Below are 21,973 nucleotides of genomic sequence, written 5' to 3'. Positions count from 1 at the left end.
TTCGGCACTAAGATCTCCTCTTAGACTCCTCAATTTCCAAGCTAACCGTTGGACAATACTTTTGAGAATTATTCATGCCATCAATGCATTAGATGAGAATATCTCAATACTGTCTGGACTATAATATTAGCATCTTCCTTTGATTATATTGCCCATACAATAGAGATTAAATTTCCATAAGTGGAGTTCCTTGTTTAAAAAAGTGTTTAGTCTCCATATTATTGTCCATTGAATAACAATCCTTGGAAGAGGAGGATTACATTAATATTCATTCCTCCTAGATAAATAGACAATCAATATCTATGAGGATAGAAATTCAAATTGATTCGAATTACTAGTTATTGCGCTTCACATAATCCAAATTGATTTGAAAGTTCTCAATCATCTAGAAATACTTTACGTAATGTCTAAAAATGTATGTTGTCTTGACAACACTCATGCAAGCTTTATGGTTGTCCTAATATAAGTTAATGACATCAATGTCTTTGATGTAGACAATCAGGATGTCTTGATAAGTCTTTGGGTTTGATGATATATAGATCAAAGTTTGAATCAAGTTGTCCAAGAGTATCACCTGAAATTTTTTTCATCAAAATCATGAAGTACTTATGGAAGGTTTTGTCGATATTCAAAACATAGTAGAAAGTTTTGTCAACAAAGTCAACTCTCTAACTATTGGAGGATTTCCTTTCGTGCTATCTACAGGTAGCTCCACCATTTTTTCTGTGCAAAAGCAATTATTCCTTTCGACTGACCCAATTTCTAAAATCGTCAAGAAAAATCTCACGATAAAATTTGGTACTTGGCGGCAAAAGAATTGATAGGAGCCCACTAAATTTGTGTAGAAAAGTCCACAAAATCCTTTTTACAAAATGGCAGAGATATTTGCCCTGAAATCGATTCATGAAACTCTATAATAGAGCTTGCTAAGGAGAAGAACAAATGTGCATGTCTAAGTCGGTGATGCATGCCAATAAATAGAGGTGGACGTCCAATCTTATGAGTGGATCAAAAAGTTCAGCTCCTTCTCTGTCCGTTTGTATTTCTCTAATAATTAAAACCTTTCCTTTTTCCCTAGACTTCTCTTCCCGTGAAAGTCCACTTTTATTTACATATCCTCTCGTCCCCTTGCCAAGTAAAGTCTCACGTACTCACCTAAAACGATCACTATTAGCTTCCGCAAACCATCGGAAGTGTAGTACTCTTAGAGGTGCACGGATTCCAATAGGCAGAAGTCTATTATAATGAAGTGTGCAGTTTGTGGACTTCTGAGTGTTGGCTATTATTGAGCTCCTGAGTCCAACTATAATGAAACTGCATTGCGTTCTCGCCTGTCTCTGAAGGTTGACTGTGGGGCGCCGGCTGCTGGCTGCTCCTTCCCTCCTGTCTCCTTCTTGTTGCTGTTGTTTTGTTGTTACTCGCCAGTGTTTTGGCTGTTTTCCTTGCCGTTGTTGGTGGGTGATGCCGGTTGGCTGTTTGTGTCGCTGTTTTGGCAGTCTTTTGTTCTGTCTCGGCACCCTTCCACTCGCTATGACTCATTGTCATTTTGAATGTAAGTTTTGATGCCATGATTGCCTCTTCTATAGTTTGGTTAAAGCTCAATATAATTCTTACATTTACCAAATAAAAAACCCGTGGTGTTTGAGTGGTCATGACGAGGCAACCTTTGAGTTATGAACTTCTTACAGACAGCATGTGCCTCCCATGAAATAATCCTTTGAAAACTCAACCTTTCTCTTCTCAAGGAGCTTTTATAAAAGATTGTTGCTTCAACTTCTTACAGACATAGCATGTGCACCCTGTTGGATTGTTCCTTAAACTTTTTCTAGGCGTTGATGGTGAAAAGACTGGTTGCATTTGCACACAGATTTGTGCTAGCCAAGTTGTTTTTTTCTTTTCCTTGGATAACGAGGATGCAAACTTTAGATGGGTAAAACTCCAAACCAATAAAATACCCGACTAACCCCATGGTTGAATGAACAGGTGAGCCAAAGCCCGGGTGGCCTGAACATGGAATCGTTTGCATTTGGCTATATTAGTTTTGACTTCAAACTCTTTTGTGGTTTTAATGCTTCTGACTAACTGCAGTGTGGATTCAATCAAGGAGTCATACTACGAGAAGAATATCGTCCAAGTTTCTTTAGATATTAATTATTCATTCATAATCACAAGGTAATACTCGGTGCAGTCGCTGCAAAAAAATGCTTTAAGTTCCATTTCAAAGAAACTGTGAACGAGCGTTCAGAAATTGGATTATCATCACTGATATATATCTGCTGCTCTTATTGAATACTTATGGAATATCTGTTGGAACAAGTCGATATATATTAAAGCAGCTTGTGCCAAAGAAAGAAGCTCGATTTTATGGGACTCATCAGACCTGCTTTCCCTTAGTTGGTAGTGCTCCGTTCGAGAAGAACAAACGTGATGCTGCTTTCTCTCACGAACTCAAAGATAGACGACTCATCGTGCTTCCGGGCAAACGAGTCAAAGAGCTCATCTAACATCTCTTCCCCAAATTGCATTTTCTCCTTCAAGAGTCCCTCCAGAGCCGCTCTCCATTGAGAAGCTATCATTTTCCCCGTTAGTGGATAGGCTTCCGCTAATCCTTCAACTAGCTCCACCATTTTCTTGATGCTGAAACGCCCATTCCTTTCTACTGCTTCTTTCATTTCTTGAGGGGACGCATAATACATCGGCAGGTTAAACTCGTCCATTCTCTCTTCACTTATAGTACCCTACACCAGAAAATTGAAGAAGGAAACTGTAGGCTCATTTGTTTTGCCAAAGTATGACCCCTCATTCCTAGTGTTCTAATGGAAAAGTATTTCTTATTTTACGGAAATATACATGGGAAATCTAAGAATTTGAACAGAAATTTTCAACAGCAATTTAGAGAATTTCTAGCAGCACTCGACTAACATCATTTGTTTTACCTTATTGACCATGTCAGCGAGGCAAGATTCCAACAAATCTAAAGACCTGTTGGCAAAAACTTGAGAATGAGGAGCTCCGTCAAGACGGGTGAGAAAGGTAAGCACCATTAGTCCTCCTCGAACAACTTCTTGCGCTCTAGCACAGAGAAAAACCTCCATGTCTTTAGCAAATTGAGCTGCATATGCTTTGATGACTTCTTTGTTCGCATTGGTATAAAATATCCTCCCTTTGTTCCAGGCTGGAGAGCTCTTGTCCTGAACTTCTTTTGGAGCTCCTGAAAGCCAATGAAGAGCGAAGGAAGAGTAAACAAAGTGGAGACAGTTTTTGGGGAATAAGCGGCCGTAGAATGAACCCGGCACGCCGGCCACATGATATCGCCGGTCTTGTGGGAGTGATCTGAAGAGGATGTTGAAATCGTTCCCCACATGATCATTGAAGAATACTTGGAATTCCAGGATTTGAGAGTCGAGTCCTAGGGATTCGCACTTCTGCTCTACTGCTTGAAGAACGTTGCTCACAGCATAGAATGTGTTGGGCCTGACCGAGCAACCGAGATCGGCGATGAGAAAAGCTCCGGAGGAAGAGAATGCTTCGATGTTGAGATGCTCAGCTACTGCCTCCTTGATGATTTTGCGGGCCCTGTCTATAAATATTCTCTGCAGCAAGATATAGCACTCAAGTCGAATTCGAAATGAAAGAAGCAACTTGCAGTCATGCTGCACGACATGACGCATTCTATAGACATTCGAAAACATCCTGCTCCGAGGGTGTTCTCAAAACTCTTGGGTTGGCCTGTCGAAACGGATCAGACACGGAAAAGAACTGAAATCACACATCAACACCGCATGCCTAACTTACCTGGGCTGAGGAGTTTCTGGAGTAGCTGTGAGGCCCTTCTCCGCCGTTCATCGGAAACGCATTAGACGGTCCCTCCATCGCCGTGGTAATCTCTCTGTGCCTCTCCCTCGCCCGTTCTCTCTCCCTCTCTCTCTAACGGCGCGCTTGTGGGACGTAGAATGGCAGGTGTGGAGAGTTCATAAGGTGATATGAAATCAGTGGGGGTCAACGTTGCAGTTGCTAATCTGTCAGCATCGCGGCAGAAGTTCGCTGATTTGACTGGCAATAATTTGGAACTTATGACGAGTTGGCGTGCAAGCCGATCCTCATCTCGCGGTGGGAATAAGGTTTATATAGAATTCTCTAATGTCCTTAACTTGCCCATTTGGTCCATTATAGTGTCCAGCATGTTTCCTGCCATTTTCTCTTTAACGCTTCGAATGTTAATTCGACAAGACACGCAAGAGTCCTCGATTTTCTAGAAGGCACTAACATTTTTTTAAGGGAACTTTCTAAAAATCCCCAGTCAAAGTTGATAGTTTTCGCAGCGTGGCTCCGGAATTTGCAACTTTATCTAAATTGACCTCCAAATTACCAGCGGCACAAATATTTTATGTGTAAATATTTAGTTGATAAAAAATATTTTCATTATCAATAATAATTTATGTGTAAATATTTTCGTAAATAATTAATAAATTATCTGTTCATTCATTTAAATAAGTTGGTCTTCGGCATGACCTTAAACTGCAGCGCTCCAAGGGGGACAACCCCAATAACAAGGCCCCTAGGTCTGAGTTGAGACCTCACCCCTGCACTATCATGGGAACCCCAGTGCACATGGGGGTAGAGGCAGCTCCCGTGTTTAGGCAGCTCCCGTGTCTCAAAAATATAACGGCTGGGATTTCTCCGTATGATATGGACTCCGAGTAGGTCTTTAAACTGCTCCGTTTATCGGAGCCAACTCCAAACGTAAAATGAAATAATGATAAATTGTTGGGGGCTTAAAACCAACTTGGTAACCCCCGGGCCTAATCCCCATGAAGCCTTCCCCGGGTAACCAATCCTGGGCGGATATAAATAATTATTTTTAAGAAAATATTTCAAACATTATTCATTTTCTGTGAAATAAACAAGACATTTGAACCACCCGCCGTAAACAAGGTCTGACATTTGGGAGGCTGACATTATTTGGCGACTACTCGGGTGCGTGGGTGGTGGTTTCCTACGTGCCTCCCATTTCTGCACTCTTCCACCTTTGATATCTAATTTCTGCACTCTTCCACCTAGGTTCAGCCCTGCTTGCTGAACATCTCCAAGCTCCTTCGCCTTGTCCGGGACCTACACGAGCACACAGTCGCACCTCAAGACCGAGTTCCTCGAGCACAAGCTCATCCGAGATACGGAGTCCCTCGCCCAAGTGCTCAAGGGCATCATTGATCCATGAACACCAAGATTGCCAAATCGGTGAAGCTAAGTCCTAGAACTCGAACATGGAGGGGAGATTTCGGAGTCGAAGAATTAAAGTTTAGTTTGACAAGAGCACGTTTTAGCTGCATTTGGGTCTTCTTTTGATCGTCTTCTTCTTCTTCCCTCGAACATTATCATCTGGAGAAGTTCCTGGAAAAAAGAAAGAAGACAGAACACTCGGGGGTTTAGTTTAGAGATCTTGGGAATGAGGGTCTAATTTGAAAATTTTGGCGATCGAGATTGTTGTTCGGTGAATATTTATGCCACCTGTAAGTTGGACGAAGCTACCAATTTTAGGGATATACTTTTGAAAGAAACTCAAAAAAATCTGACGTCAAAAACGATATGCTTCCGACGTTCCTTTTTATGGTGCAACTAGGGAGGCCTTCCCCAAAACCTGTTGCTCCATTTTTGCCTGCAAAATATTTCAGTATCATATTTGTATTGAATTACTTTGACCTACGCTTCAACACAAGCTCAAGTCCATCAATTACTTTGTTTGAGTCGAACTTCGGCACGGAGCTATTGAATCGCACCATGATTCGCGCAATTTGACGTGCTTACTTAATAGGCCCGCACGACGTCCTAAACGATGTTTGACAAGGCTTTTCGAGATCACTACGGCTCACGTCCCATTTGTTTTTCGTCGAAATACGGTGCGCATCAGTAAAAATATCAAAAATAATGATTCGGGAAAACTCTCGCCTTATGTGATCTCAAGCATCCTGAGCATCTTTCCATCGTTTCATCCATTTGCATGCACTCCTGTGTGAATCTTTAACTAAAAGCGAGAAATGAGGACCAAGATCCCCATGAACTTGTGCAGTCATGATAAGAGTCATTGCTCTCAGAAATAATAGATTTTAACCAAAAGTTTCCGTAGATCAATGTCACGCAAGAAAACAAAATTATGATAAATCACCGTTGACTGATGGTAGAGCAAGATGATAGACTTCCCACATGTATCCAAAAAAATTCTAAACATATCGTAAGATGGTCTATTCAATCTTAAATTTTTTAATTTGATCAAGAGAGAGTGAAATAAATGACAAAGAAAAATTACCATCAAGGAAGGAAATATCTACGGATTCAAATCATCCTAGCATTTGTAGTTAAATTCTAAATGGATAATACTTTAAAAAACCGGAAATTAAATGGATATATTTTTACACCTTGAATTGTCCACGCTTGTTGTGAAATTTGCTCAACACTGAAAGCTTATTTATCTCCATCCCTTTCAGCTTGTTTGACTAGAGTTGTTATTTTAGTTTTTATCTTTTCTCGGGGTCTGAGTTGGCGGCCTCATGATTTTATTTTAATTCAAGCGAAACATTTAAAACACTTGGAACGTACCTATGTTGCGTATATAGGTTCCTATGAAGTTTCTCCACAATTTTTAGAGCAAATTTCACTTTTCTCTTTCCTCTTTTACACGAAATTAAAGATGCATTTCGTACAGTTGGAAGTTAATTAATCTCATTATTGAAATTCATTCATGAAGCTAGGCATCAGCTCGGTAAAAATGACTCACGCCAAATATTCCAAAGAAGCGTGGCGTTTTTGGTGCTAACCGAAATTCCATAAGGCAAAAAATTACTATGATAAAGGAAAATTACACAGATGGCCTCTCAACTTTAACTCAATATGTAATATCTCCCTGAATTTTAATTTGTTCAATGTTATTATTAAATTATTACTAAATATTCAATCTAATCCCTAAATTATATTTAATTGTTTAATGTCATCCTTCCGTTAATTCAAATTAAATAGAATTTATGACTTCTAATCCATTAAGTTTGAATGGTGAACAAATAAAAAACCATATGTGGATTATCCACGTAAGTTGTCCATCTTAAATCAGGATATGATAATCCATGTAAATAAAAAGACAGCGGACATATTGACGCCTCATTTTATTTTTCTTTATTTGAAGTAGATTAATAAGAAGATGGACATATAACACTTCATTTTTAAACATCCAAATAAGCATATAATAATCCACATCATTAAATATCGTCTAATTTTTTATTTAAGCAATATGAAGAATGATGATGAATATTTGCTGATAGTCTAGAGATCATGTTGGAATATTTAAAAGTGCAGAAATAATACTATATATTGAGTTAAAATTTAGTGATCATTTTTGTCATTTTATATGGTTGTTGACTTCTTCTGTGCTTCTGAGCTAAACTACAATGAAACCGCATGGCGTTCTCGCCTTTCTTTAGTGTTACCCAAAGTGATATCACATGGCGACTAGATAAGCACGATGGTCGCAGCGAGGCAACCTCGTCGGACGAACTTCTTACAGACATACCAAGGGCCTTCCGTGAAATAATTCGTTGAAAACTCAACCTCAAGATGCTTGTGTCAAAGACTGTCGCTTTGTTGCTCTTTTTCCTTCCTTCATCTACTTCATTCTAAGATAACTGTTTAGCTTATTCCGGTTGCGAGCATGCGAGTTCAAACAATTACTTCTTATATGAGTGCTAAGAGTGCTTGTAGACGTGCAATACCCTTCAAACCCCATGGTTCAACCCGGATAGATGGGGCGAACATGGAATTATTTGCACTTGGCTGTTAGTTTTGACATAAATCTCTTTTGTGATTTTTGTTGGCTAAGTTCATTTTCATGTGGAGGAAATCCAATGAATTGCAAGCCCAAAGGCTTGAGCTCATATCATAATCCATATGAAGAAATAAGATTTTTCACTATCTTTTAAGTGATAACCATAAATAACTTTAGTTGAGCTACAAAAACAAGAGTAAAAAAGAAAGGATAAAATCTAGGTTGAAGGCAATATCTTATTTTCATTAAGCTTATATCAAAGAATTGAGCTGAAATTTTGTCAGCATGTCCATGACACATTCTTTTCAAATTTATCGGTTTGATTTTCATTTAAAACTCCCCACATCAGGTTTTTCATGGTTGAAACGAACCTGAGTTTTTTGTGAGATTTATCCTTGATCTCTCATGAAATTCATGTATATTGCCAATAATGGTGTTCTTGATGTCTTTGTTGTCATATCCCTCTAGTATTAACCAGAGAAGAACTTTGTTTACTTATGTTGACACTTAAATTTTACCTTGATCTCTCATGAAATTCGTGGCTTATCCACGTAAGTTGTTCATCTTAAATCAGGGTATGATCATCCATATAAATAAAAAACAACGAACATTATTAACGCCTTAATTTTATTTTCCTTATTTGAAGTAGATGAATAAGGATGGACGCGTAAAAACTTCATTTTTAAACATCCAAAAAAGCATATAATAATCCATGTTATTATATATCATCTAATTTATTATTTAAACAACATGAAGAACGATGATGAGTATTTGCTGATAGTCTAGAGATCACATTGGAATAGTTAAAAGTGCAGAAACAATACTATATATCGAGTTAAAATTCAGTGATCATTTTTGTCATTTTATATAGTTGTTGACTTCTTCTGAGCTTCTGAGCCAAACTACGATGAAACTACATGGCGTTCTCGCCTTTTTTTAGTGTTACCCAAAGTGATATCATGTGGCGTCTAGATAAGCACGATGATCGCAGCGAGGCAACCTCGTCGGACGAACTTCTTATAGACATACCAAGGGCCTTCCGTGAAATAATTCGTTGAAAACTCAACCTCAAGATGCTTGTGTCAAAGATTGTCGCTTTGTTGCTCCTTTTCCTTCCTTCATTTACTTCATTCCAAGATAACTGTTTAGCTTATTCCGGTTGCAGAGCATGCGAGTTCAGACGATTACTTCTTATAAGAGGGATAAGTGTGCTTGTAGACGTGCAACACCCTTCAAACCCCATGGTTCAACCCGACAGATGGGTCGAACATGGTATTATTTGCACTTGGCTGTTAGTTTTGACAAAAATCTCTTTTGTGATTTTTGTTGGCTAAATTCATTTTCATGTGGAGGAAATCAAATGAATTGCAAGTCGAAAGGCTTGAGCTCATATCATAATCCATATGAAGAAATATGGTTTTTCACTATCTTTTAAATGGTAACAGTAAAGAACCTTAGTTGAGCTTAAAAAACAAGAGAAAAAGAGAGGAAAAAAAAAAGAGAGCATATATCTGGGTTAAAGGCTAAAGGCAATATATGATTTTCATCAAGCTAATATCAGAGGTCATTTGTGGTCTGAATGAGCTGAAATTTTGTTAGCGTGTCTATAACACATTCTTTTCAAATCTAATTGGTTTGATTTTCACTTAAAACTCCCCACATGAGGTTTTTCATGGTTGAACCCAACCTGCGTTTTTTGTGAAATTTATCATTGATCTTTCATGAAATTCATGTATATTGCCAATAATGGTGTTCTTAATGTCTTTATTGTCATGTACCTTTAGTATTAACTAAAGAAGAACTTTATTCACCTCATTTTGTTGATAGTGAAGATTTTAAGTGGACTCAAGTCCCATGTTTTTTTATCTCCTCGCACCGAGAAGGTTTTCCACATATCAAAATCGCCTTGTATTTTCTATGAGGATAGAAATCCAAGCTAAATTACTAGATGTTATCTATATAGAACTAACACGAACACGCGACACGACATAACACAACACAACATGCCAACACGTCATTTCTTAAAAATAAATAATTTCAACACGTTCCGACACGTTATATATTAAATATATATTTGTATATATAAATAAAAAATAATAATAATAATAAAAAGAGTATAGAATTAATTTACACTAAAAATATCAATCCAACATTTGTTAATATCATTCATTGTTTTAATTTGATAAATATTGAATAAGAAATTCAAAAATTGCAAACTTGAAAAAGTAAACTTGAAGGAACATGTCATGTTTTCTTATACATATCAAAGATTAGTGAAATTTTTTATAGTCCTAGACAAAATTCAGAGTTAATGATATAGACTAGCTTAGAGCTCCTCTGCAAAACAAGGTTAAAAAAAAATGAAAATTCAAGACAAGAACTCTCGAAGTACCTTACCAAAAAAAAATTTTTAAAAAAAAAACTCTCAAAGTATGACCAAAAAAAAAAAGGAAATCACTAAATTGGCCACTGAAAATGTGAGAGATAAGTGACAAGCCAATAACATAGACTAAAAGAGATAACTCGCAAGTGATGCTTGCGAGAGGTGGAAAGAAGCAAAAAAAAAAGAAATTATAACTTTAAGTATGTGGGGGCAACAGAACGACGTCAACGAGAAGAGGCGTTCCAACCATCGTCACTCAAGAGAAGATCAGAACTTATAAATGAGAAACTCGAGAGTAAGTTTCTTATTTCCCTTTTATTTTTATTATTTTCATTATTTTTTCATATTTAAAATTGACCCCGTGCGTATCGAAATTTCGAACTCGTGTATCGGGAAGAGTTAACCGTGTGTCGGGAAGAATTAACCATGTGTCGGAACGTGTCGAAACGTGTCGGACACGACACGAAGGTTTTCAGAAAGTGTCGATGCTTCTTAGTCATTGCGCTTCACATAATCCAAATTGATTCTAAAGTTCTTGATCATCTAAAAATACTTTGCGTAATGTCTGAAAATGTACATCATCTTGGCAACACTAATGCAAGCTTTAAGGTTACCCTCATATGAGTTAAATGACATCAATGTCTTTGATGTAGACAATCAAAACGTCTTGCTAAGTCTTCAAGTTTGATGATATATAGATCAAAGTTTGAATCGAGTCGCCCCAAGAATACTACCTGAAAACTTAATCATCAAAATCATAAAACATTTATGGAAGGTTTTGTCAACCTTCAATACATATTAGAATTTTTTCTCAACAATCTTGTAGGATTTCCTTTTGTGTTGTCCACACAGGACCTCCACCAATTTCTATGTGCAAAAGCAACCATTACTTTCGATTGACCCATGTCGCGACCTACCCCTCAAGGGGAGAAGATAGGTTTAGGAGTATTATCTAAATGATAGGTTAAGGCCCATAATTAGGCACAAACTCTCCCAAATTCATACCTCGCCTCGCGTGACATTGAGGTCTTTTAAGAATATTATAAAAAGAAATTGTCACTAATCTATTAAGGTCGGTTATAAACCAAATAAAGCATGAGAGTATACCTCATTTTCTACGCAACTAGAAAATCTAGAGTTTGAAACTTGATTACACTAATTAATCAATTAGTGTATTTGATACTTAATCTTATTCATTTTAAAAGAAAAAAAAAAAAATTTGTCAAACAATGTTTGGATTGATTTTATACATATTCACTAATATGTGAAGTGATCATGCAAATGCGCAATCATTAAAATAATAATCATAGCTACCAAGATCCTAATTGTAATAAAATTTAACATGTATAATAAAATATGCAAATTAAACATGTAATATAATAATATACGAGCAAATAAAGGCCTAATTACACTAAGAAGATAAAACATGGTAATTCTCAACCAAACATTGTATTTTTAGATTTTTCGAAAATTTCTAATTTTTTAATTTTTTTTTCAGAAAAATATATATTATTTTTTTATTTTTTTATTTTTTATTTTTTTGAGCGAACCAGGTCGGGTCGGTCTCCGACCGACCGGGTTTGATCCGATTAGGGGCGGGTTGGTCAACCTGCCCAAAAAAGGGCCTGGTCGGGCCTTTATGCGGCCTAGATTGGGCCCAACCAACAACCCCAATCCCACCGCAAAACATACTCAGGCCCAAGAGAAAAAGGCCGAGTGGGCCAGATCTGATCTGGCCCAACTCGGTTTGCGCCTCTTCCCCCGCGGCCGACCAAACTGCGACGGGAAGGACAGTGACGGCGTCTTGCAGGGTGGCTTCCGAGAGGGAAGTAGGCGGTGGTCGGCGTCGGTCAGGCCGCTGGTCAGAGGCGGCAAGGGGTCCGTCGAGGATGGCATTCCACCGGCCCGCGACCCCTTTGCTCAGCGACTGCCCGGTCGCGACGAGGGAAGCAGCGACGGCGACCGGGGCGAGTGGCGTCCGGCTAGGGCCCGACGACTCTGCTTCGACCAGGTAGGGACAAAGCTCGGCTTCCGGCTAAAGACCGTGGCGGTGCTCCGGTCGAAAGATCGAGCTGAAGTTCGGGACGACGGAGCTGGCTTTTGACGGGGCATTTCGACAAACGGGTAACGTGCACTAACGGGATCGAGAACTAAGGAGACCTACCAGCGCTCAGGAAATGCGACAGGGTCGGGCAGAGGGGGCCGAAGCTCGCTCGAACTGGTCGGAGGAGCTCCGGCCGGCTCGGTTTCAACAAGCACACCAGGCGCTCAACAGAATGTTTACCTGGGTTTCGGAGGAGTTGGAGGCGTGACGAGGGTCAGGCGACTCGCTGGCGACGGTAGTGTCGGTCGACGGCTGTAGTGGTGACCCGGAGATGTGTCGGCGGCGGTAGCGTCGGTCGGTTCTCCCCCTCTCCTCCTTCGCTTTCCTCTCGGTTTTCTCCTCTCTCGGCCGTTGTTCCCTCTCGGTTTTCTCCCCCTCGGTCGCTGTTCCTCTCTGTTTTTCTCCTCCCTTGGTCGCTGTTCCTGCCTTTTTCTCCAGCGGTGCCGTGTGCTTTCGGGTTCTGCCCCTGCTCCCCTGTTGCCGTGCTGCTGTTGTGCCCTGTCTTCTCGCCCTGCTCTGCTGTCTCTTCAATTGCTTCAGGTTTCGCGCGCGAAGGATGGAAGGAGGAGGGAAGACAAGCTGGCGCGGGCTGGGCTGAAGGGAAGAGGAGCTGGGCCGCGCAGGGGGAAACGGGCCTGACCGTACGGGGAAGGGAAAAGAAGGCGGGCCGGGCCAAGACCGGATCCGGCCCGACCCAAACCCTTCCACGTTTTAATTAATTAATTAATTAATTAATCTAAAATATATATTTTTATTTTAAAAATAATATATATATATATATGTACTAGAATCGTCAAAAAAGATCTTACAATAAAATCCGGTACCCAGCGGGAAAAGAATTTATAGGAGTCCAATAAATTTGTGTAGAAAAGTCCATAAAATTCTATTTGCAAATGGCAAAAATATTTGCCTTGAAATCAATTCGCAAAGCTTTACAATAGAGCCTGCTAAATGCTAAGGATAAGAACAAATGTACATGTCTAAGTGGTGATATATGCTAAGTAGTGCTAACATTGACACTGACATTGACACGCGACATGCGCGGCACGACATGATACGCCAACACGTTATTTCTAAAAAATCAAATAATTCTGATATATTGTGACACATTGTATATTAAATGTAATTTTTATATATACATAATAAATTGTCATTTAATCAAATAAATTTGATTCAAATTTACAAATAAATAAATAATAATAAAAAGTCTAGAATGAATTTACACTAAAAATATCAATTCACTATTTTTTAATATTATTCATTATTTCAATTTGACAAATTCAACTCAATTCCAATAGTTCATGAAACTTGGAGAAACAACAAACAATTCATATTCTAGACTCACGTCATCGGAAGAAAACAGAAAAAAAAATTGGGAGATGAATTGTGTAATACGAGAATTGAGAGTCAAAAAAGAAGAAGAGAAGACTGGTTTTTTTTCTTTCCTATTTATTATTTTTATTATTTTTTCATATATATACATTTTAACTCTTCATTTATTGAAAATTTTTAAAATTAATCCCACGTGTCGGAAACCCGAGTGTAGAGAAAATTGACCAAGTATCGAATTTTTCGACACATGTTGATCAAGTGCCAAAGAGTGTCCAAGAGTGACATGAAAGCTCTCGGAGAGTATCGTACTGTCTAGGATGTATGCCTATAAAAAGAGAGGTGGACGTCCAATCATGAGAGTGGACCAAAGTTCAGTTCCTTCTCTTACCTTTGTAATTATCAAATAATAAAAGCCTTTCCTTTTTCCTTATGCTCCCCTTGCTGTGAAATTCCACTTTTATTTACATTTCTGCTCGTCCCCTTGCCAAGTAAAATCCCACGTACTCACCTGAAACAATCACTATTAGGCTACGTTTGGCAACTTGCCAAATATGAAAATTTTCTGTTCTTTTATTCTCGGGAATAGATTTGAAACAAAAATTCGTTTGATAAAATTTTATTTCTGGGAATAAATTTCTATTTTTTTTTCTAGAAGTAGATTTGCAACAGAATTGAGAAATTAAAAAAAAAAAGTTGATTCTTTATTCTCGAAAACAATTTTAGAATCAAGTCAACTCATTTTTTTCTCTTTTCTTTTCTTTTCTTTCTTCTTATTCTTCTTTCCTCTCTCTTTTTCTTCAACCGCCGCTGCCCACCATACACCGCCAGTCGCCGACGACCGGTTCGGCAAGCTCGCCATTCCAAGGTGAGGTTCGGCGAGGTGGGCCTTGCCCTCGTCGAGCCACCGCAAGGTCGGTATCGCCCGACCTAGACAAGGTTGACCTCACAATGGTCCGACAAGGCCGAGCCCGACCGGCAGATGGGCGAGCTCAGATCGCCAGATCTAGGCAAGGCTGCTGGCCCAACCAAGGCTCGGTAGACAAGGTGCGGCCTCACCGAGAGGTCAAGCCCTCATCTGGCCAGTCATCACCTTGAAGAAGAAGAAGAAAGAAAAGAAAATAGGAAGAAAAGTAATAAAATTATTAAAAAAATTAAAAGAAAACAATTTGGATTAAAAATTTCAGAATGATACCAAACACAATTCTATTCCACAATTAAAAATTTTGGACAATTACCAAACGACTTAAAATATTTAAAAATTGTTCTTTGGAACATAATAAAAAGAATCATTTCGATAAAAAATTACTTTCGAAAATAAAATGATTACTAAACTCGCCCTTAACTTTCGCAAACCATCATAAGTGTACTACTTTTGTCAGAGATTGTTGCTTCAACTTCTTGCAAACATAACATGTGCACCTTGTTGAACTGTTCCTTAACTTTTTCTCGATGGTGACAAGACTGGTTGCATTTGCAGATAGATTCTATGTAAGCCAAGTTCCTTTTTTCTTCTTCTTTTTCTTGCATAACGAGGACACAAACTTTAGATGGGTAAAACTTTAGGCCAAAAAAATGCCCAACTAACCCCTTGGTTCAACCGAACCTGAGCAGGTTCTTAAAAGGCTCAAGGAGGTAACAGCGCAAAGAATCACCCTAGGGTGGGAGACCCCGTGCTATCCTCCGTATTCCATTTCCGTCGGGAAGACAAAGATAGACAGGGAATTAGGAAACCCTACGGTGGGGAAGGTAAACTCTATGCCAGGGTGTACTTGTGCACTTTAGCTACCGCCGGGTAGGCTGATATAGTAGCCATCTGTGCCTGGGGTGAGTGGGGATGGATGAAATGCCCATTGCAGAGTTAGCACACCTTCAACATTGAACTCAACAAGCTTACCCCTGGTTAATGGTGACAAGATTGGTTGCATTTGTAGATAGACTCCGTGTAAGCCAAGTTCCTTTTTTCTTCTTCTTTTTTTTTTTCTTGCATAACGAGGACACAAACTTTAGATGGGTAAAACTCCAGGCCAATAAAATACCCGACTAACCCCTTGGTTCAACGAACAGGTGAGCCAAAGCCCGGGTGACTGGCTTGAACGTGGAATCGTTTGCACTTGGCTGTGTTAGTTTTGACCTAAACCTCTTTTGTGGTTTTAATGCTTCTGACTAACTACAGTGTGGATTCAATCAAGGAGTCATACTACGAGAAGAAGATCGTCTAAGTTTCTTTACATATTTATGGGTTTTTTATTTGATGGGTCAAGTTAAGCCCGTCCACCCATGTTAGACCAAAACCCAACCCGTAAGTGAAAGGCTTATAAGAGGAAATGACAGTTATTTTCTAAGCGAAAATAATTGCAATATATAAAATAAAAAGAAAATGAGGTAACGTTATCTCTAGCATTTTAAAGAAAACATGCTTCTCATTTTTTCCTTCCCGTTAATACAGTATACTCCTCTTGACGAACGGAACTCCAAGGCTTTAAAGGATTCCTCTGAAACTACGACAGTACTTAATTTGTGACAAATGAGGTATGTCCGTCTCCGTGATATATCTTTTGATCAGTGTTACATGTTTCCCGAGCACGTTTTTCCGCGTTTTTTTTTAGATATTCGATCGTTCGAGTATCAGTTCAATTTTTAGGAATTTGTTTCCAATAGATATTAATTATTCATTCATAACCACAATGTAATACTCGGTACAGTTGCTGCAAAAAAAAAAAAAAAGCTTTAAGTTCCATTTCGAAGAAACTATGAACGAGTGTTCTGAAATTGGATTATCATCACAGACATATATCTGCTGCTCTCATTGAATACTTATGGAATATCTGTTGAACAAGTCGATATATATTAAAGCAGCTTGTGCCAAAGAATGAAGCTCGATTTTATTCAACTTATCGGACCAGCTTCCCCTTAGTTGGTAGTGCTCCGTTTGAGAAGAACAAACGTGAAGCTGCTTTCTCTCACGAACTCAAAGATAGACGACTCATCGTGCTTCCGGGTGAACAAGTCAAAGAGTTCATCTAACATCTCTTCCCCAAGTTGCATTTTCTCCTTCAAGAGTCCCTCCAGAACCGCTCTCCATGAAGAAGCTATCGTTTTCCTTGTTAGGGATAGGCTTCTGCTGATCCTTCAAATAGCTCCACCATTTTCTTGATGCTGAAATGGCCATTCCTTTCCACTGCTTCTTTCATTTCTTGGGGGGACGCATAGTACATCGGCAGGTTAAACTCGTCCATTCTCTCTTCACTTATATTTCCCTACACCAGAAAATTAAAGAAGGAAACTATAGGCTCATTTGTTTTGCCAAAGTATGACCCCTCATTCCTAGTGTTCTAATGGAAAAGTTTTTCTTATTTTACGGAAATATACACGGGAAATCTAAGAATATGAACAGAAAATTTTGACAGCAAATTAGAGGATTCCAAGCAGGACTCGACTAACATCATTTGTTTTACCTTCTTGACCATGTCGACAAGGCAAGATTCCAACAAATCTAAAGACCTGTTGGCAAAAGCTTCAGAATGAAGAGCTCCGTCACGACGAGTGACACAGGTGAGCATCATTAGTCCTCCGAGAACAATTTCTTGCGCTCTAGCACGGAGAAAGACCTCCATGTCTTTAGCAAATTGAGCTGCATATGCTTTGATGACTTCTTCGCTCGCACTGGGGTAAAATATCCTGCCTTTGTTCCAGGCTGGAGCTCTTGTCCTGAACTTCTTTTGGAACTCCTGAAAGCCAATGAAGAGCGAAGGAAGAATGAACAAAGTGGAGACAGCTTTTGGGAAATAAGCGGCCGTAGAATGAACCCGGCACGCCGGCTGCATGATATCGTCGGTCTGCTGGGAGTGATCTGAAGAGGGTGTTGAAATCGTTTCCCACGTGATCGTTGAAGAATAATTGGAATTCCAGGATTTGAGAATCGAGTCCTAGGGATTGGCACTTCTGCTCTACAGCTTGAAGAACGTTGCTTACAGCATAGAGCGTGTTGGGCCCGACTGAGCAACCGAGATCGGCAACGAGAAAAGCTCCGGAGGAAGAGAATGCTTCAATGTCGAGATGCTCGGCTACTGCCTCCTGGATGAGTTTGCGGGCCCTCTCTATAAATATTCTCTGCAGCAAGATATAGCACTCAAGCTGAATTCGAAACGAAAGAAGATACTTGCAGTCATGCTACCCGACGTGACGCATTCCATAGACATTCGAGAACATCCTGGTACGGGGGTGCTCTCAAAACTCTTGGGTCGGTCTCGCGAAACGGATCAGACGCGGAAAAGAATTGAAAGCACACATCAACACCGCGTTCCCAACCTACCTGGCCAGAGGAGTTTCTGGAGTAGCTGTGAGGCCCTTCTCCGCCATTCATCGGAAACGCATTAGACGATCCCTCCATCGCCGTGGTAATCTCTCTGTGCCTCTTCCTCGCCTGCTCTCTCTCTCTCTCTCGTGGACCGTAGAATGGCTGGTGTAGAGAGTTCATACGGTGATATGAAGTCAGTGGGGGCACAACGGTACAGCTGCTAATCTGTCGACATCCATGGAAGCAGAAGTTCGACAAGCACGCAAGATTCCTGGATTTTCTGGACGGCAATAACACGTTGGGGAAATTTTCTGAAAAAAACCAGTCAAAGTTCCGCAATTTTCGCAGAGTAGCCCCGGAATTTGCAACTTTTTCTAAATTGACCCCCAATTTACCAGCGGCACAAATCTTCACGGAACGACGATGGCGACTGAGTATCATGTGCCACCGCTCTCGTCATGAATCCGGCATTTTTGTCCCAAATTATCTCAACCCGCTTTCCAAATTTCTCCAATCAACTAATCCTCGAAATGTATAAACTAAACCCTAATCTCCAAATTTCCAAAAAGGAGCTCGATGAAGAAGAAAACGAGTCAAGGCGTAAGGGATAGTTGATTCGCATAATTCGATTCCCTCAGGATTAGAAAGAAGTAGTTATGCTTGCAAGAAATGAATGATTTGAAAAGCACTGTCTTAAAAATAATCTTTGTATTGCTTGAAATAATTAATCAATAAAAAATATTATTATTATTATTATTATTATTATTAATTTATGTGTAAATATTTTCATGAACGATGAAAATATTATCTGTTCATTCTTTTATGTAAACGATGCAATCAATTAGTTTTAGGAAAATGTTTTCCACATCATTCATTTTCCGTGAAACAAACAATGCATATCACATCCAATTTCTGCGCTCTTCTGCTCAAGTCCAGCCCTGCCTGCTGAACCTCTCCAAGCTCCTTCGCCTAGTCCAGGACCTACACGATCATGGAGCCGCGCCTCAACACCGAGTTCCTCGAGCACAAGCTCATCCGAGATACGGAGTCCCTCGTCCAAGTGCTCAAGGGCATCATTGATCCACGAACGCCAAGATTGCCAAATCGGCGAAGCTAAGTCGAAGGGCTCGAACATGGAGGGGAGATTTCGGAGTCGAAGAATTAAAGTTCAGTTTGACAAGAGCACGTTTTAGCTGCATTTGGGTCTTCTTGTTCATCATCTTCTTCACTCTGAGCATTATCATCGTCCACGATGCATGGTACGTGGCACGCACATGATCGTTGTTCGGTGGAACTTTATGCCACTGGTAAGTTGGACGAAGTCGCCAATTTGAGTAATATACTTTCGAAAGAAACGCCAAAAAGTGAGGTCGAAGACCATGTGCTTCGTATGTTCCTTTTTTGGTGCAACTACGGAGGCCTTCCCCAAGACCTGTTGCTCCATTGTTGCCTGCAGAAAATTTCAGTAGCATATATGTATTCAAGTACTGGGACCTACGCTTCAACACAAGCTCAAGTCCATCAATTACTTTGTTTGAGTCGAACTCGGGCGGGAGCTATTGAATCGCAAAAAGATCCTTACAATTTAACGTGCTTGCTTAATAAGCCCGGACAACTTGTCCGTCCTAGACGATGTTTGACAGGGCTTTTCGCAATCACTGCAGCTCGTGTTGCATTTGTCTTTTCTTGAAATACAGTGCGCATAAGTAAAAAGATCAAAAGTAATGATTCAGGAAAACTCTCGCCTTACGTAATCTCAAGCATCCCGAGCAGCTTTCCATCGTTTCATCCATTCGCATGCACTTTCGTGTGAATCTTTAACTAAAAGCGAAAAAAGAAGACCGAGATCCCCATGTAACTACTACAGCCGTGACTCTTATCATCACTCTCACAAATCAATAGATCTTAAGCAAAAGTTTCTGTAGATTAATGTCATGCGAGAAAACAAAATTATGATAAATCATTGTCAGCCAACGGTAGAGCAAGATGGTAAACTTCCATATTTATCCGAAAGATCCTACATCTATCATACGATATTCAATTCAATACTAAAATTTTTAATTTGGCAAATTTAGTTATAAATTTTTCAAGAGAGTAAAATAAAGAACAAAGAAAAATTACTATCAAGGAAGGAAATATCTATGAATTAAAATCATCCTAGCATTTGTAATTAACTTCTAGAGTGGATAATACTTTAAAAAACCGGAAATTAAATGGATTTTTTTTACACCTTAAATTGCCCGAGCATGTTGTGAAATTTGCTCAACACTATGCGCTTATTCATCTCTATCCCTTTCAGTTTGTTTGGCTAGAGTTGTTATTTTAGTTTTTATATTTTCTCGGGGTGTCAGTTGGCGGCTTCATGATTTTATTTTAATTCAAGCGAAACATTTAAAACACTTGGAACGTACTTATGTTGCATATATAGGTTCCTTTGAAGTTTCTCCACAATTTTTATAGCCAATTTCACTTTTCTCCTATCCTCTTTTACAGCAAAATCAAAGATGCATTTCGTAAAGTTGGAAGTTGATTAATCACATTATTGAAATTCATTCATGACACTAGGCATCAGTTTGGTAACAATGACTCACACCAAATATTCCAGAGAAGGGTTGTGTTTTTAGTGCTAACTTAAATTCCACGAGGCAACAAATTATTATGATAAAGGAAAATTACACAAATGGCCTCTAAACTTTAGTTCAATATATAATATCGTCCCTAGACTTTTAATTTGTTCAATGTTATTATTGAACTATTACTAAATATTTAATATAATCCCTAAATTATATTAAATTATTTAATGTCATCCTTCTGTTAATTCAAATTAAACGAAATTTATGACTTCGATCTATTAAGTTTGAACAATGAACAAATAAAAAAAGGGAAAATACCACCAAAAACCCCAAACTTTACCCAAAATGACAAATTTACCCCAAACTTTTTTTTTGCTAACATGAAAATCCCCAAACTTTTACTAACCGTGACAAATTTACCCTAAACTTTTTTGTGACACAAAAACCTTGAACTTGTATCGTGTAACACATTTACCCTAAATTATTTTTCGTGATTTTACTTTTTAATTTTCTTTTCTTTTTTCTTCTTAACTCTTCCCTCCTAAACTATAGGCAAGCATTTTGCCCACTTTTTAATTTTTTTCTTTTTTTCGAGGGCGAGGGTGCCCTCGCCCGACTCCGACTTCCCTCACTTGAGTCCATTCCTCCGCCATGGCCGAGAAGGGAAGAGAGAAGAAGAAAATGGAAAAAAAAAGAAAAGAAAAAGGAAAACATTAAAAAAAAGATGAAAAATCCTTAGTAGGGTTTAATGTGTCATGGCTAGCAAAATTTAGAGTTTTTCATGTCACCAAAAAAAAAGGATAAATCTATCACTTTGGACAAAGTTTAGAGTTTTAGTGGCTTTTCCCCAATAAAAAACTATACATGGATTATCCACGTAAGTTGTTCATCTTAAATCAAGGTATGATCATCCATGTAAATAAAAAAACAACGGACATATTAATGCCTTATTTTATTTTTCCTTATTTGAAGTAGATGGCTAAGAAGATGGACACGTTAACACTTCATTTTTAAACATCCAAATAAGTATATAATAATTCACGACATTAAATATCATCTAATTTGTTATTTAAGCAATATGAAGAACGATGATGAATATTTGCTGATAGTCTAGAGATCACATTGGAATAGTTAAAAAGCGCAGAAACAATACTATATATCCAGTTAAAATTCAGTGATCATTTTTGTCATTTTATATGGTTGTTGACTTCTTCTGAGCTTCTGAGCCAAACTACGATGAAACTGCATGGCGTTCTCGCCTTTCTTTAGTGTTACCCAAAGTGATATCACGTGGCGTCTAGATAAGCACGATGATCGCAGCGAGGCAACCTCGTCGGACGAACTTCTTATAGACATACCAAGGGCCTTCCGTGAAATAATTCGTTGAAAACTCAACCTCAAGATGCTTGTGTCAAAGATTGTCGCTTTGTTGCTCCTTTTCCTTCCTTCATTTACTTCATTCCAAGATAACTGT

The 21,973-nt window shown here is 39.0% G+C and overlaps 2 protein-coding genes across 2 annotated transcripts; both read right to left on the bottom strand.

The window, feature by feature from the left end:
* Positions 1 to 2,195: 2,195 nt before the first annotated feature.
* LOC104429545 (loganic acid O-methyltransferase) lies at positions 2,196 to 18,066 on the bottom strand. The gene is made up of 4 exons (XM_010042394.3): positions 18,056 to 18,066; positions 3,796 to 3,929; positions 2,937 to 3,593; positions 2,196 to 2,738 (listed from the first exon to the last, which is right to left on the bottom strand). The coding sequence occupies exons 2-4, from the start codon at positions 3,871 to 3,873 to the stop codon at positions 2,391 to 2,393; spliced, it is 1,083 nt and encodes a 360-aa protein (XP_010040696.2). The 5' UTR covers positions 3,874 to 3,929; positions 18,056 to 18,066; the 3' UTR covers positions 2,196 to 2,390.
* Positions 16,734 to 18,019, bottom strand: LOC104427645 (probable S-adenosylmethionine-dependent methyltransferase At5g38100). Its single transcript, XM_039305363.1, has 4 exons — positions 17,942 to 18,019; positions 17,602 to 17,739; positions 17,085 to 17,357; positions 16,734 to 16,886 (listed from the first exon to the last, which is right to left on the bottom strand). The coding sequence occupies exons 1-4, from the start codon at positions 18,017 to 18,019 to the stop codon at positions 16,734 to 16,736; spliced, it is 642 nt and encodes a 213-aa protein (XP_039161297.1).
* Positions 18,067 to 21,973: the final 3,907 nt, after the last annotated feature.

Source organism: Eucalyptus grandis, chromosome 11 (genome assembly GCF_016545825.1).
Source record: "Eucalyptus grandis isolate ANBG69807.140 chromosome 11, ASM1654582v1, whole genome shotgun sequence".
In the NCBI taxonomy this organism is placed as follows: domain Eukaryota; kingdom Viridiplantae; phylum Streptophyta; class Magnoliopsida; order Myrtales; family Myrtaceae; genus Eucalyptus; species Eucalyptus grandis.
This window is presented reverse-complemented; position numbering and strand designations above follow the sequence as displayed.

Bases quoted from the DNA above. Each gene is read 5' to 3' on its own strand.
- LOC104429545 (XM_010042394.3), bottom strand. From the start codon at position 3,873: ATGGAGGGACCGTCTAATGCGTTTCCGATGAACGGCGGAGAAGGGCCT. The intron at 3,594-3,795 runs GTAAGTTAGGCA...ATCTTGCTGCAG, and splicing joins CCAGAAACTCCTCAGCCCAG to AGAATATTTATAGACAGGGC. The intron at 2,739-2,936 runs GTAAAACAAATG...TTTCTGGTGTAG, and splicing joins TCGCTGACATGGTCAATAAG to GGTACTATAAGTGAAGAGAG.
- LOC104427645 (XM_039305363.1), bottom strand. From the start codon at position 18,019: ATGGAGGGATCGTCTAATGCGTTTCCGATGAATGGCGGAGAAGGGCCT. The intron at 17,740-17,941 runs GTAGGTTGGGAA...ATCTTGCTGCAG, and splicing joins CCAGAAACTCCTCTGGCCAG to AGAATATTTATAGAGAGGGC. The intron at 16,887-17,084 runs GTAAAACAAATG...TTTCTGGTGTAG, and splicing joins TTGTCGACATGGTCAAGAAG to GGAAATATAAGTGAAGAGAG.